At 25.8% G+C, this 16,891-nt stretch overlaps 1 protein-coding gene across 3 annotated transcripts in view; it reads right to left on the reverse strand.

Annotated features, from left to right (window-relative positions):
- Positions 1-2,611: 2,611 nt before the first annotated feature.
- LOC101239826 (telomerase-binding protein EST1A) overlaps positions 2,612-16,891 on the reverse strand; it is a 59,912-nt gene continuing 45,632 nt past the window's right edge. For 2 of the 3 annotated variants that reach the window (XM_065807305.1, XM_065807307.1), the window contains exons 13-22: positions 13,914-14,014; positions 10,229-10,423; positions 10,092-10,141; positions 9,691-9,718; positions 9,368-9,430; positions 8,051-8,204; positions 7,726-7,795; positions 6,170-6,293; positions 3,225-3,294; positions 2,612-3,128 (exon numbers count right to left, since the gene is read on the reverse strand). In XM_065807305.1, coding sequence (XP_065663377.1) covers positions 2,995-3,128; positions 3,225-3,294; positions 6,170-6,293; positions 7,726-7,795; positions 8,051-8,204; positions 9,368-9,430; positions 9,691-9,718; positions 10,092-10,141; positions 10,229-10,423; positions 13,914-14,014 — 989 coding nt within the window. In that variant the 3' untranslated portion in view covers positions 2,612-2,994. The remainder of the gene's footprint in view (positions 3,129-3,224; positions 3,295-6,169; positions 6,294-7,725; positions 7,796-8,050; positions 8,205-9,367; positions 9,431-9,690; positions 9,719-10,091; positions 10,142-10,228; positions 10,424-13,913; positions 14,015-16,891) is intronic. The other variant, XM_065807306.1, reaches the window with a different exon arrangement.

Here is a 16,891-nt window from a genome sequence, read left to right on the forward strand (position 1 = left end):
TAACCAGGAAGTTCACGCCTCCTTCCTTACCGTGACGCAAAAATTTATCCGGAGCTCGTTTCGAACCTGGATCTCCTACTTATACAGCAAGCGCTCTAAACACTGCGCCACGGCCGCACATTTAACTAAAGACAACTTAAACTTTAAAATACAACTTAAGTTTGTATTTTGCATAAAACTTGGAAGTATTTTTAAAGCATCAAGAAATCTTGTCTACGCCACTTGCGCAAAAAAGACAGAGATAAAGAAAAATAGTATAATGAGTTTTTCCGCTTTGTTTTTGTTTTTTTATATTAAAAAAAAAATTTTTTATATAAAAAAAGTTTTTTTTTATAGCTTTTTATGCTCTGCTTTTTTTCTTTATTGGAAAAGATTAAACCATTGACACAAAACAATATTAAAGCTTTTATGCTTTGGGAAAAATGTATTTAGAGTAAGCACTAAATTAAAAAATGTGTCATTTTAGCTTATGATTTTTAGACATAGGAATGTTTTTTTTTTGAAAAATACGCCTCTACTTTCCTAATTTAAAAAGAAACTTAGGATGCACATGTCTCGTTGCCTTTAAATTTTGTTTGAAGTTCACAAAATCTTAATAATGACTTTTCAAGTGTTAAAAGGTTAAAAGTTTTCAATTATTTTTTTAAGAAAAACTTTAGTCTTCTTTCTTATCCTATATTACTACATAAAAAATAGAATGTGATTAAAAGATATAACTTTTGAGCCAACAGGACTTTTGTCTGATTTTCTCAGAAAATGGCTTTTAAGTTTATATCTTATATACAAATATATAATATATATATATATATATTTTGTTTTGTGTTTGTTTTTCAATGATTTCTACATGATTTAAAATACAAATGTTTAAGATACCAATGTTAAAGAGAATAATTACAATTGAAAAAGTTAAGAATAAATATAAAAAACGCGGTTATTTATATATATATATATATATTTATAATGCTTATAACTTGTTTCTCTGTCACAAAACATGTGTATGCATATTATTTTTAGTTAAGTAAATTATTTGCTTTATAAATTTCATATTTTCACAGGTGTAGCACTTTAATACAAATCACATTCTAATAATAGAGACACTTAAAAATTGTCTATCATTTAATACATAATAGACCATTTATGTTATGTCAGTTAGCCACAGAGCTGTTTTCTTTGATTTTTTTATTAAATTTTAGAAATTTTCCGAAATTTCAATTTAACAGAATCTCCCTGACCTTTTTGCAGGTATTTACATTTCAATTTTTTCCCCCGATCTGGCAAACTGTGCTTTTCAGGTGTTGTCAACAGTGGACACATACGACTTGCTAAGAAAAAAAAGTCAAAGTGTAATATTACAAATGTGTACTGCAAAAATGCTACAGTACCAAAGAAGAGAGTGATCTATCTTTGTTGAATAAAAATTTATTATTCTACTACAAACGCGGGGCAAGTTGGTCCAAGCTACGATGCATAACCTAAAAAAAAACAATAATAAAAGTATTGAAAATCCAAAACTTTTGATATTGCTTTGGTTTATGGTCTTAATAATTATTTTCAATAAAGAAAGTAAAGCAAAAAAAGCTCAACAAAAAAACTTTTTATCAAAAATTATTCATGAGAAAATGCTTCACTTATTTAAGGCAAAAACTTATTTAAAGCCTTAAGATACTGCTATCATCATTAAGATACTGTTAAGGATCTAGATTTTGGGTAAAATAAACATCGGGAATTGAAATGTGGTACAAGAGAAAAATAATTACACACGTCCTCATAATAGATAATTATTCCACTCTTTTCGTATCGATAATTGAAGTAAGGCATGCAAGCATTTAAACTGGTTGGAAATATTTATAAACATTGTGTCAAAAAACAATATAAGCAAATTATTTTTGAAGTTATATTAATCTTTAAAAATTAATAAATATTGTTTACATTAATTACACAGATTACATAAATATTAAGATTTAAAAAAAAGGAAGATCAATTAACATAAAAAAGCCTGTAAAAAATAAAACAAAAACAAAAAATTAAAAGCAATATAGACGATAAACAAAATGTTATTTTATGTAGACAATTTATGATAACTGAAGTCACTTGTCAAATTAAAAATCATATTTTACCATTACTAAATAATTTTATGTCTTAAAAATTATAAAAATCTAAACTAAGGTTAGAATGGCAACTAACTGAAACATAAAAATTGACTTTAACTTTTGTGTCAGTTTGTCATGTTATTTTAAAATAATAAAAACCGCCTTAAAAAGCTACGACACAGCATTTAAAAAGCTACGTCACAGGATTTAAAAAGCTACGACACAGGATTTAAAAAGCTACGTCACAGGATTTAAAAAGCTACGTCACAGGATTTAAATTAAAAAGCTACGACACAGTATTAAAAAAGCTACGTCACAGGATTTAAAGAAAATGGGCTAAAATAAGCAAATGCGAAAAAAAAGAACGTAACGAATTATTTGAACGACCCCCATTGAGGTTAAAAATAAAACATAAAAGTATTAAAACACAATATATATAATTAACTAATTGATATAAATATTAAAACAAAATAGCTAAAACTTTAACAACAACTTAAAACTATTTGAGTTGATAACTTTTTCTGATATTTATATGTTATATATAAATATAAAACTTCGTGAGAATACATTTACTTCAAAGATCACCATTACATCACCATTGAAAGTGAAATAAAGTCTGAAAGTTAAAAAACTTTTTGATTCTTTATTCCCAACGGTTGATCTTATTCGAAATTTCAACGGTCAATGGTCTGACGGTTCTTCAAGTATTTGAAAAAACTCTGAAAACTTGGCATTCATGAAGAACTAGGGTATACACCGATGGATTAAAAATGTCACGATACCGGATAGGTTCCCAAGAATTATACTGGATTTCAGCACAAAACGAAGTTTTTACATCATGTGATGTCCTAATTAAATACATGGACAGCCATGCCAAAAGAGTCGCCCAACAAAGGTTTACCTTTTAAATTAATTTCGCCATTTTTATAAAAGTAACAATGTCGGTTGTAGGGACAGATCTAGTGTGAGCTTTAACACGTAAGTTTCTATCGTCTGTTAAAAGCACTACTGAACGAATTACGATTCTTGAGTCTCCTGCTGATTCGGAAAATTCAAATTAATATCTTAAACGTATTCAAAGATATTTAATGTAAGAATTTTTTAATAACTATTTAAAAAGAGGGATATTTTTACCTTCACTTCGAGTTATGTTTTCTTTACAATATCTCACGCAGCATGATAATATGACATCGTCGTTGTTACCCTACGCAACAAAAAAATTAATATTTAGTTGTTATATATATATATATATATATATATATATATATATATATATATATATATATATATATATATATATATATATATATATATATATATCTTTAACAGATGTTTCACCATCATATATAGATATTATTTGTCTTCAACTGCATGTTTTACCATCAGTAGGTTCATCAGGAAACCTGATGAACCTACTGATGGTGAAATATCTGTTAAAGACAAATAAAAATTAGATAAGTGTTTTTACTGATTTATTATTGCTCAGTTCTTTAAGAACATTGAGCACTCTAATTGTAGAATACACTAACATAACTTGTATATGTATTTGTATGTGTATGTGTAACATAATTTGTATATGTATATGTTTATATATATATATATTGAAATATAGTAAGAGAAAACTGATATATATATATATATATATATATATATATATATATATATATATATATATATATATATATATGTATATCAATTCTTTTACTATAAAAAACAACATCAAGGAAGCTGCCATTTATGTTAGTCGTTTCAAAATCTTTTTTTCAACAGTTCTCCAAAGGAAAGCAATAGTGATTTAAACATTTAATTTAACATATGATTTAAACATTACTTTTATGCAATATATAATTTATATAATTATATAAATATTTTCACTTCATAGGATACTTGCTGTAAAAAATAGTGAAATCATTTGTGGTAGATGTTATTACCAAATAACAGAAAAAGGATGATGCTAATGCTGATACTGATTAAAAAACTGATGATTAAAAATTAATAGTAAAATTCTTTCAGGTTAGTTCAGGATTGGATTATCATGATCACCTCCATAGTCGTATGCTGCTTTGTAGCACTTAAGATTTTAGACAAAGAATAATTTTTTTAGAAAAAGTTAACTCTGACTCAGAACATCCTTTGTCTATTGACTTTGATTGAGAAACGAGACGGTGTTTTGATAAAAACACTCATATTGGGCAGACGTTAACATTTGACTATTGTCTTGTAGAAACCGTACTAGGCTAAGATTTTAGTGGTAAGCAGAAAATTTCTGTTGACCAGACTTACACCCCATTTTTATCTAATGTAGATTTAAATCTATTACACTGTTTCCTGCTTAGAATGATGAAAGCTGGATCTTCTTGACTCAACGGGTTTTTGCATGTGCCTCATTGGTGGTGGCAACTTCTAATTTCAAATGAGAGTCAAGCTCTATAATTTAACTTAGTGGTTTTTAAGCCACTGGTAGTAAGGTTTAATATCTCAGTGGTAGCTCTCAAACTGATTAAACAGAATTGTATAGCTTATTGCTTAGAATACCATACATTGTCTACATTTGAGTCTAATAATTTAAATTTGTCTAGTAATTTTCATAACAACTAGACCTTAAAATATTTAATATAAAAAAAACATCGTCACTATCAAATTGTTTCAAACTTTTACATATATATTTATATTCTTCAAATTTACTTTTCATTTGTCGAATCTTGCAAAAACCAGCAGACTTACTTGCTCTTTGTAGATCTAATTTAAATTCAGAATGTTTATCTTTAGATATCAGTGATGATTGCTATTATTCTTTGATTGACAATTGACATTTTCTCTAATTCAACTCTTTTGTCAATTGACAATTAATTCAACTCCAAATTGACAATTGACATTTTCTCTAATTCAACTCCAAATTGACATTTTCTCTAATTCAACTCTTGTATTAGTGACTCCACTTCTTATATTATTGCAGAGAAACAGGTTAATAAGTTGTTATACAACTGAATCTTGTTTTAATGATAGCTAGAAAATATCATACTGTAGTTCTGATTTTAAAACGCCTGATCAGACTCCTTTAACTAATTTTCAATCAGTCTTTCACTACTAATAGCAGGGTCTTTAAGTCTTTAACTACTAAACTTCTAATCTTGAGTCAAACAACTTATTCTTTGACAATCAAAACAGACTTTGATCAATTTGTTCTACAACTGACTTTTTAAACATCATAACAGAAAGGTTCATGCATTAGATGAAACCAGAGAAGCTTTTCTTTCGACATGTCAAAGGCTTTTGTTAAAGCCTTGCATGCTGGTCTTTTCAAAAAACTGGTTTTAATGGTCTGGAAAAGTTTTTAAAGGTATTAAACTATTACTTTTTAAGTATTAAAATTGTTGATGATGATGATGATGATGATGATAATGATGATGATAATGATGATGATGATGACGACAATGACGATGATAATGATGATGATGATGATAATGATGATGATGATGATGATGATGATGATGATGATGATGATGATGATGATGATGGATAACACTATCCATTATTTACTATAACGTTTTGGTACTAGGGCAACCCATCATTGGTTTTGGTTTGCAATATTGCAATATTGATGAATAATATGAATCTTACTGAGTTTTCTACTTTACATCTTTTTTCACCACTGACCTTTCATGGAAAACCAGAAGCCATTGCAAAGTTAGCATTTGCAAAAGTCTAATGTGCAAGTCATTTTTTTATTTCTAATTCCAATCTCAGAAAAAAATTCTTAAAATAAAAATTTACTTTAAACAAATAGGATAGTAGAAATAAAAGTGGTGGAATTTTTTTTTCTTGTGGGTAGAATTGCAACCAGATTTTCAACTAGAATTGTGGGTAGAAGTGTGATCAGATTTTTAACAAGAATTGTGGGTAGAATTGTGATCAGATTTTTAACTAGAATTGTGGGTAGAATTGTGATCAGATTTTTAACTAGAATTGTGGGTAGAATTGTGATCAGATTTTTAACTAGAATTGTGGGTAGCATTGTGATCAGATTTTTAACTAGAATTATGGGTAGAATTGCAAACATAAGTATACAAAGAACATACTCTATCGTTTGAAAACTCTTCTGCACGAAAAGCAATTGTTGTCATTTCTGTACCATTACTCGTGATGGCACGTAAACAAGAATCTTTCCTGCTGAACCAATCTTCTAACATATCAACAGCTAATCTAAAAAAATAAACATAAAAAAAGAAATTACATTTTTCTCTTTATAAGCCCTTTAAATTATCAGATTATTTATGTCAAGGTCTCTTAAGGTCGAAAATGTTAAGGCATCAAACATCAACTGTAGCCAGTTCTTCAACTTATATAAGAAAAAGCTGTGTAAATAAAATAAAAAGATGAAGAAGATAAATGGAAACAAACACTAACACACAGAAAAAAAGAGGAGGGGGGAGGGAGTTGAAGAAAATGAAGTAGTTGAAGCTAATTTCAAACTAACACTTTGTTATCACTATGATAAATGATCATCCAGATCATGTTTTAAAAATCCAGAATACTTTGCACACACAAAAATAAATAAAAATTCTTTTCCTCTAAGCATCAATTATATTTATATTTTTAACATTTTTACATTACATAAATTACATAGCTAGCAGTCAATAATATAGCATCAATATAGCATCGGCTTTAAGCTGACAGCTTTCTTAACTATTTCAAAACTTTTCTTATTTTAACTAAAACTTAGAAACCAAAAGTTGAAAGAAATATCTGGAATTCTGAATATATCTGGAAAAAGATGATTTTATGATAAAGTAATTCAAAAGACTGAAAATTTCTTTTTTTGCTTTTTTGATAAAACTGTAGTTGTTTAATCTACATACAAGAAGTTAAGTTTTGTTGGATAAAGTTTTTCTGAAAAGAATGACATTTTTTTTTTAACAATTTTGATTTAACCGCATTTGCCCAACTTTATTTAACTGAAGGAAAAAAATATTAAAAAATAAAATAAAAAACTTAAAAGAAAAAGATTAAGCTAAAAAGCCATTAAACAATATGGATACATGCCTGTATAACAAGATAACAATGAAATGTTGCATTGATTCTTTTACAAAACCCCTTGTACTTCAATTTTTTATTCCACGCAAAAAAATAAAAAGTCAGTTTGTTTATAAATAGAGCCTAATCACTTATAAATTTAGTTAATAGTTTTAGATTAGATTTAGTTAGATATAAATTTTAATACTTTCAAAAAACTAAATAGAAGTGAATGCTCTGAAATCTGTAAAAAACTCTTTTTTTAGACATTTTTGAACAGTCATTTGATGTTGACTTTATTTAAAAAACCCGTTTTTAAACGTATTTTTTAAAAACTTAAAATTTCACAGGAAAAACTTAAAATTTACAGAAAGAAGAAAAAGTGTTCTAAAGAAGCTCAGTGTCCTTAGTTTCCCTCTTCTTAGTAGAGAAAAAGTGTCCTTAACAAGTTCAAAAAAATGTCTACTACTAAAAGCTTTTTTTTTTAATATATTTTAAATGTGTTATTATGATTACATATAATTTTTAATAAGTTTTTTATTAATATATATAAAAATTTAACTATTAAAGAAAATATTTCAAATAACTAAACAATTAATTGTATTTATAAATAAATAAATACCCTGCACTTTGCTGTAAGCGGTGATTAGTATTGCTTGAGCCCTTCTTTAACCCATCTAACTCATTAATAACTAAAAAAAAATAAAAATTAAAAAACATCAGCACTAACTTTGAAAAATAAATTCAAACAAATAACTTAAAAACTACACAAGTGACCTTGAGAAATTAAAAAATATAAACAAAACATTTGGACAAAACATTGAGCTGTCAATAATGTAATTTGAGGTAAAACAAACATAGAAATTGAAAAAAAAAATTCCTTGATTCAAGATTTCAATTACTATTATTTATAGTCAGAAAAAGATAAAATTTAAAAAATATCAAACCTATTAGTGGAACAACAATACAAAACATTTTAGATTGCAGAAGTGCTTGCATTAATGGTAAACGATCAATATAACAATTTGTATCAGCAACTATTGTTGATGGGTAGTTCTCGAATATGTTGCGACCCAACCTTTTTTGATTTTCAATAACTGCCTTCAAATAAAACAACAGGTTATGTAGCTAAGTAATCACAACATAATTGTGAGGTGCAAGAGGGGTATCTAACAATAATTGTGAGGTGCATGAGATGTATCTAACATAATTGTGAGGTGCATGAGGTGCATCTAACAATAACCTTAATATAACTATAAGACTTTTTATTTGTTCCAAAATACTTTAAATTATTCCAAAACACAAAACATCTCTTTATTTTATTTAATAGCACTACAAAGTCAACACATATCACACTTAAAGCAGTCACAGTTCAACAATATATTCAACATATCACACTTGAAACAGTATTCAACAATATATTCAAGTTGTTGCATTTTTAAATTTTAGGAGGCATAATTTTATGAGCTTATAATAAATCTGTGTTGTTTACAGCTGATTTTTAAATTTATCACACACATACACACACAACATGCATAAACAATTTTATCTCTAATTTTTATTAACAACTTGGCTTAACTTAGTATATCCTAAGACACAGTGAGCCTGCCACACATTTTGTATTAGAGTATCCAATAAGTGTAGTGGTTTTTGCCCGTGGACTAAGAAAAAACTTTTTTTAAATTTGATAGTAATTTTTAAGTCCTCAAAGTCCCTGGAACATTGGGTAAAAAAAATTGTATTTTATTTTTTTGAATAAGTCAAAGAATATATATACAAAAACAACACAAGATTAAATGATTGAAATAACTTTGATAACTCTATTGAGTTTACGGAGTACTTCTTAGACATTAGTTGAAAGAAGGACTTGAAAAGGAGACCTGGCAGTCAAGAGGAGATACAGTGAACAAAAGAGAATGATCTAATTAAAGGCCTAAACACAGATCTCTAATTCTTTTTCTTCTAAGCTTACTGCAGAGAATTGTTTGACAAGACCAAGTTAAAGCTCCTAGACAAGACCAAATTGGAGATCCTAGACAAGACCAAGTTGGTGATCCTAGACAAGTTGGGAAATGTAAACTCTGTTAGTGTAGCTAACAGAGTTTTAGTTTAAAAATGTAAATGTAATTTTTGCTTACAAATATAAAAATTCAAAGTCATCAAAATATAAAGCCTTCTACACCCTCAGTTCTACACCCTACACCCTCAGTTAAATATACCAATTTAAATATTTAAAGCAAATTATATTCAAAAAGTAAATTTACCATTGCAGCATTTCGCTGTTCTTCCTGTGCTTGAATGATTTTTTGTAAAGCAACCTTTTGAGCCTAAAAACATAATTAAAAAATTACATCAAGTTTAATAAAATAAATTCAGAAAAAACTTACACCATATACAAAAACAATATCAAACACGCCTAAACAAAACATCAAGCATGCCTACGGGAAACAACATCAAACGCCCATACACAAAACACATTAAAAAACTAAAATTAACTTGAATACATTTAAAAATAAATAAAATCATAAAAAAATAAATTATACCATAAAAAAGCAAAAACCCTAAGAAAAATATTTAAAAAAACAACCTTTAAGTCATTAATCTGCGCTGTTTCACTAAAATAGAAAGTAGAAACAATAACATAAATAATACAAAAATATATTGAAAATATATTGTATTAAATACTTTAAAACATTTGTTTTTACTGTTTAATTATAAACTATACTATATTAGGATTTGTTACCAGTTTGTGGCAGTGAAAACAACGAACAGTTAATGTTAAGACAGTGAAACAAAAATCTCGGCAAAAAAGGAAAAAAGAAAAGTAAAAGTCCGACATAAATGACACTTCAGTGAAAAAAAACATTGATTTATAAAACGTCTATTTTATTTAAATTAACATAAAATTGACATAATATGACCATAAATACAAAACTAGTTATTTCTAACATTAATGTTGAGATAATAGAATTAAAAAAAATAAATTACTGAAAGTCTTCATTGTCATCATCTTCATAAATAACGTCATCTTCAAAATCCTGTAAATATAAAATTTTTTATGACTCAAGAAAAATCTGATTTAAAACATAAAATTTTTTTACATTAAGGAGATTTTAGATTGCTACCTCAACTTCTTCTTGACTAGTTTCTAAAAGCTCAATATATTTCTTTTCTGGAGATAAAATAATCTTTTCACTTGTTTGAATTGGTTTATACTCATTATCTTTCTCATCAAATACATAGCACCAGTTATCTTGTTCATCCATTAATGATAATATTTCAATAAGACTTTTTAATCGGAGATTAGATAATGCAGGTTCCTAAAATCATGATCATCAGTATTAAAAAAATTATATAAAGATATATGTGCATTAATTTATACTTTTCAACTTTGCATGATTGATTTTAAAATGTTGTTGCGTTGAACTAATTATATTAGTTGGCGCTGATAAACATAATATATATGCCTAAAAAGCAACATTTTCCATAATTAGGAGGATGTTGTTAATTTCCTATTAATAATTTACTTACTACATTTATCCAAAACACAATTAAAATTTGTTTTAACTAACCCAGAAAATTTGCTAAACATCTAGTAATTTGTCTAGTAAAAAAAAATTTTGTTTTAAAGCAAATTTATCTTCAAATACACCAAAGCTTTAAGAAAACATCTTCCAGCTGATCACAATTTTTTTCAGTATTTTGAGAACACCTCTCAATTGGACGAGGGTTTTTGTTAAAATTTCCTGATGCATCACCCCAAGTATGGCAAAATGAATTGATATCTGCAGTAACTTTGCCATTATTATGCACCTCACATTTTATGTTTTCCCAAAGTTTATTAATTGGTTTTTTGAGTTGTAGCACATTTGGTGGATTCATATTTTTAGGAACAAAATCGGTACCATTTTGTTAATATCATTCAATTACACTTCTTGAGTAATGGCAAGATACAATGCCAGAAAACAGGAAAATCAACATCCTTTGAAATTATAGACATACGTTGTTTTTTTTTTAAACATTCTTCCACTCAAAACTCAGAGTTCATGTTTATCTTCATAAAAAATGATTTGAAATCACATGAATAGATGGCTTGTCAAACTATAACTTTCTTGCCAACTTTTCAGTTCTAACTGTTTTTAGTAAAATCTCAGGCTTAATTATTTTTGGGATTGCATAAAACAATTGGCCTCGGAGGGTCAAACAGTTGAGTTTGTAGCAGGTTTTGCCATCTGTTATAATACACGTTTGATTTCCTATAAGCTTTTCTCAAAGTAGTTTTTCATTGAGTCTATGAAATTTTTTTTATTTAAATTTAATTTTCATGCTATGTTATGCTATACATTTGCATACTGAAGTACTTAAGACTGGATTTGTACAACAGTCTGAGTTTTAACTCGTATTGCACAACAGTCTGAGTTTAAACAACTCGTTAGACTCTTGAACCAACTGAGCTATCCAGCCACATGGCATTTGCTGAATTTAATAAAAATTCCATAAGTTATAAATTACAATATTAATTATTTTAAAAAAATTCCAAAAGTTATAAATTACAAAATTAAAGTCCAACATTTTAAAATAAAAGCAAATAAACACATTAAAAAAATGTCATTTTGTTGCCATGCATACGTTTAATAACTATAACTATAGTGTAAACTTTATAAATGTTGCCTACTTATATTTTTATACAACTATAGAATTTTATTTACCTGAATTTAAGGAACGATTTTATATTTTATACATTAAAAATTAAAATCCTAAGAAGGATTAAACAAGGTAGTTAGTTCTTTTTTTGGGCGCATGTGTTATTTTAAACAACTTTTTAAATGTTTTTATTTTTAAATTTAATTTTGTACAGTTAATTTACTGGTCTGCAAAATTTTGAGATGCAATAAGAAAATTTTGAGATGCAATGAATTCATAACTTAATAAACAAAAGATAATTTCTACCAACCAGATTATTAAAAGTTATTGAATCTCTGAGTTATTATTGATCAATTAATATATTGATTATTTATAGTGAAGTTTATTAAAGATTTTTATAGCTGAAGATTTCTTTATAGCTGAAATTATTAGCTATTAAAAAAATACCCTCCCCTCTTTCCTCACTAGAATCTGAAAGTCCTAAAATATTTGAGAAATGAAGAAATAGAAATTTAGAAACTTATTTAATTAAATTTAGAAATTATTATTTAAATTGATTTTAAATAAAATTGAGTTGAATCTCAACATTATTCAAACAAAAACTTCATAAAAAACAACATTTTGTTAAAATAAAGTAACTATTTAAGACACATTATTTATTTTTTTTTACTTCAATTGTCATTACTGTCATATAAAAAATTTACTTTTTATTCTAATATATTTAAACTATTAAATTAATATTAACTATAAAATTAAAAATTAATATTAATTATAAAAGTCTACTAAATTAATAAAATGATCTGGATTAGAAATAAAATACAGCCATATTTTTAAAGTGTATCTAATTAAATGCTAAGTTAAGCCTGAGTTTTTCAATATGTTCTGTTGCCTGTTAAATAAATTATAAAATTTGTATCGTTTTACTAACTTGCCAAAGAAAAACAATTTTAATTCATTATAGGTATAATCTAATTTTGCATTGAGAATAATATGTAGCCTTGTTTCAAATAAATCCTTCATATCTTAATTTGACTATTTATTTGGATTACCTGTTACATAACTTAAGAACTTGAATATATCTATAGTAGATATATTCAAGTTCTTAAGTTATGTAACAGATAGTAGAATATATCTAAGGTCATATATATATATTGTTCAAAAAAAAAAATTTTCATAACGCAAATACACAAGAAGCTAACTTTGGGGCAAATATAAAAAAAAAGCGATTACAAAAAAAGATCCAAAAATATTGACGTTTACCTTGTGCTAAAGCGACAAAATATTCCAAAAAATGCCCAAACTGTTCCTAAATTATTTGGCTTTGAGCGCAAGATAAATCTCAATATTTGGTAAAATTTTTTTCTCTTATGTGATCATAATGGTCCAAACTTTTTATTATTGTTTATAATGATAAACAACAATAAAAAATTTGGACCATCATAAGTGTTGTTTAAAATGAAAAAAAGATTTCACATTATTTATGCAAAAAAAATTCTTTTTTTTTGCGTATTTGCACTAAATTCTTTTTTTGCGCATTTGCGCTGAAATATTTTTTTGTGAAATTATTTATTAATATAAACAATAATTATGAAAAGATACACAACAATCTAAAAAAACAACTTAAAACCATTATGATCACATTAGAAAAAAAAATTTTAGTTTAAAATTTAGGGCATTTTTCAGGGTATTTTGCCGCTTGAGCACAAGGTAAATGTCAATAATTTGGAATTTTTTTTGTAATTGCATTTTTTTAATATTTGCCCCAAATTTGGCTTCTTGTGTATTTGGGTTTTGAAAATTTAATTTTTTTGAACAGTTTGAATCTACAGTTTTTATTTATTGTGGGTAGAAGTGTTTTAAATAATATATAAGGCATGGAATAAATTAAATGCATATAAAGGCATATATAAGACCAGGAATCAACTAAATCCAATTAAAGACATATATAAGACAAGGGATTAACTAAATTTATTTAAAACTGGACTCCAGCTTAATTGCTAACTTTATTCCTCACTTTTTTTTACATTTAAAGGTATTTTTTACACTTTTTCAGCTTATAAGTTTTATTGTCTAAAAACATTTAATATTATTTGATATTAATATTGTTTTATTAATACAGAATATCATTTAATCAAGTTTTAGGAAAAACATAAAACAACAAAAAACCTCATGTCCTATTGAAACTTTGCAAAACAAAAGAGTTGGTTCAAGTGGTTTAAAACCTGCCAAAAATAAATCTTCAATCAAGTAAGCATTTGTGCCATTTTATAAAAAAAAAAAAAAATAGTTAAATTAAATAAAAAAATAAAAAAAAAAAAATTTATCTCTTTTATTTTATTAACACACATTTATATATACACACAGAAGTAATTTTTACTTATTAAAACAAAACAAAAACAAAATTAATTATATCAATTTTTTTATGTGTTGCAGGAAATCTGCCTTGCTTGAACTAGACTGAGCAATGAAAACTGACAAATGAGAAATATGAAGGGTCAGGGTCACAATATTTTAAAAATAAAAAACTTCAAAAGTTAATATTCTGGTAAGGAAGCGAAATTATATAAAAATTATGAAAATATTATTTGTTTTATTAAAAAAATATTGAAAAAATTTTTTTTCTTCCAAAAACCAGTAAAAATGCACTTTTTTTAACTTTTTGATTAAAAAAACCATACTTTTTATGCAATAAAGTAAAAAAAATATTTTCTATGAAAAAAAACATTTTCAAGGTTTTTATATCATTTTGCTTCATTTTGAGTACCAGGTTGACATACTTTTGAAGAACCCTGTAAATGTTAGAGAATCATGGGGTCAACTCTAAAAATATTTTTTATTTTTCCAGCGTTATTTTGGTATATAGAATACATTTAGAGGTATTAAAAGACAATTTTCAAAAATTGATGTTGACTATGGTCAACATCAATTTTTGCACATAGAGAAAAGAAAATGGAAAGTTTTTTTGCCAATGGCTAATTGAAATTAAAACACATTTTTGAAAAAAAAAACATAAAATATTTATGAAATTAAATGTTAGACATGATTAATCATAAAATAATGAGAAGAGAGTGCAAAAAAGTTTAAATTTTTAAATAAATTTTAATCAAAATATATTATTATGTTGTATGACCCTATTGTATTTTGTGACCTTTACTGTTTTTTTCTCAGCAATTTATTAGAATTAATTTTTTTTTGCTATTTTAAACCACAGATTTTGTCACAACCTTTTAAAACATCTTGTGACTAGTTATTTGCTTTTTATATAGTTGACATCTAACTCCATAAATTTTCAATGGGGTTTGACAGTCCATCTAACTCCATAAATTTTCAATGGGGTTTTAATCACATGATCAAGCAGGACAAGGATTTAAATATTGCTTTTAGCAAAATAATCAATGATTTATTGTTTACAATATAGTATTGTCTTTTTGAAACAATCAGTTTCGATTAGTTTTGAATAAATCACAACAAAAAATAAGCACATTTTCCATAATGTCATAATATCCATGTTGATTTAATTATCTTTGGTAGACTTTATGGATACCAAAGTCTAAGCCTGATATGCATTTGCATATGTCAAAAGAACCACTCAAAGTAAAAAAATTAAAGTAAAAAACAGAACCACTTTATGAGTACAAAATAGAACCACTTTATGAGTACAAGACAGAACCACTATATAAGTACATAACAGAACCACTTTATGAAAACAGAACTTAATGAGTAGGGCTTTGTAAGTGTTGCTCAAATATTTCTCAGTAATTTCATTACATACAAATCTTTTGTTATTTTTGGGTAAAAATTTTGTAAATTGAACTCATTGCAAAATATAACAATTATTCATCATTTTACAACCAATTTAAGAGCTCTTTTCACACTGTTTTTTTAAGTAAAAAGACTTGGTATATATATATATATATATATATATATATATATATATATATATATATATATATATATATATATATATATATATATATATATATATATATTATAAATTATTATTATAATACATATATATTATTGTTTTTATATATAAATATATATATATATATATATTATTATTTATATACATATATGTATATATATATATATATATATATATATATATATATATATATATATATATATATATATATATATATATATATAATTAATATTTTTTTTTTACTTTTTTTTTATTCAACCATATCAATAAAAATTTACAAATGCTTATCGTAAATTAATAGAATTTGGTTAGGTGTCACTCATATAGTTATAAACTTGTCAATGGAGTGACACCTAAAAAACATACAAAATATAAATGAGAGAAAAAAAAGAAAAGATTGTTAAACAAATAGTAATGATATATGTAATAATTAGATTGTTAAACAAATAATAATGATATATGTAATAATTATAGTAATAATACAAAATAATAATAATAATAAAGTATCAATATTAAGAATAATTATAATACAATATAAATTGTATGTACATATCATAGATAATAATTAAATATATATTAATTACATTAAATAATTACATTAATAGTTAAATATATACTAATTACAGCGGCAGTGGTGTCATGGTAGAGATTTATAAGCAAGAGGTTCCAAGTTTGATCCCCACCATGTCCCTGGTAATACCGCGCTCAACTTGTTCCTCAGGGCAGCAACCTTGTTCGTCAAGGTTTGTGTTTCGGAGTTATAGAGTTGAGAGGGTTATAACCACAATTAAGTAGCCTCCTCATCTATAGTGGCCTTCTCGACCATGGGGAGGTGAATTAACAAAAAAACAAAAAAATAATAATATATATATATAATAATAACATAAGATGTAGCAATAATAACATAATAATAAATAAATATAATATAGATAAATAATAAATAAAGCAAATATCAAACCACTTCTTAGTTAAAGAAATTATATATCAAAGGCAACTTAGGTACAGAGAGAAATTATAAAGAAATACACTCCAACAATATATTTTTAAATTGAATTCTGTTTAGCAGTAAATAATCCGTAACAAGGGGATATTTTTTTCAAACTTTTTTATTAATGCAGGAATACGCTGGTTCCATTGGGAAATAGATTGTTGTTTTATGGAAAACTTACCATGTTTAATTGTGTTGAAAAATGAAAAGTATAGCTTACTATTTTCTGTA

The sequence above is a fragment of the Hydra vulgaris genome, chromosome 10 (genome assembly GCF_038396675.1).
Source record: "Hydra vulgaris chromosome 10, alternate assembly HydraT2T_AEP".
In the NCBI taxonomy this organism is placed as follows: Eukaryota; Metazoa; Cnidaria; class Hydrozoa; order Anthoathecata; family Hydridae; genus Hydra; species Hydra vulgaris.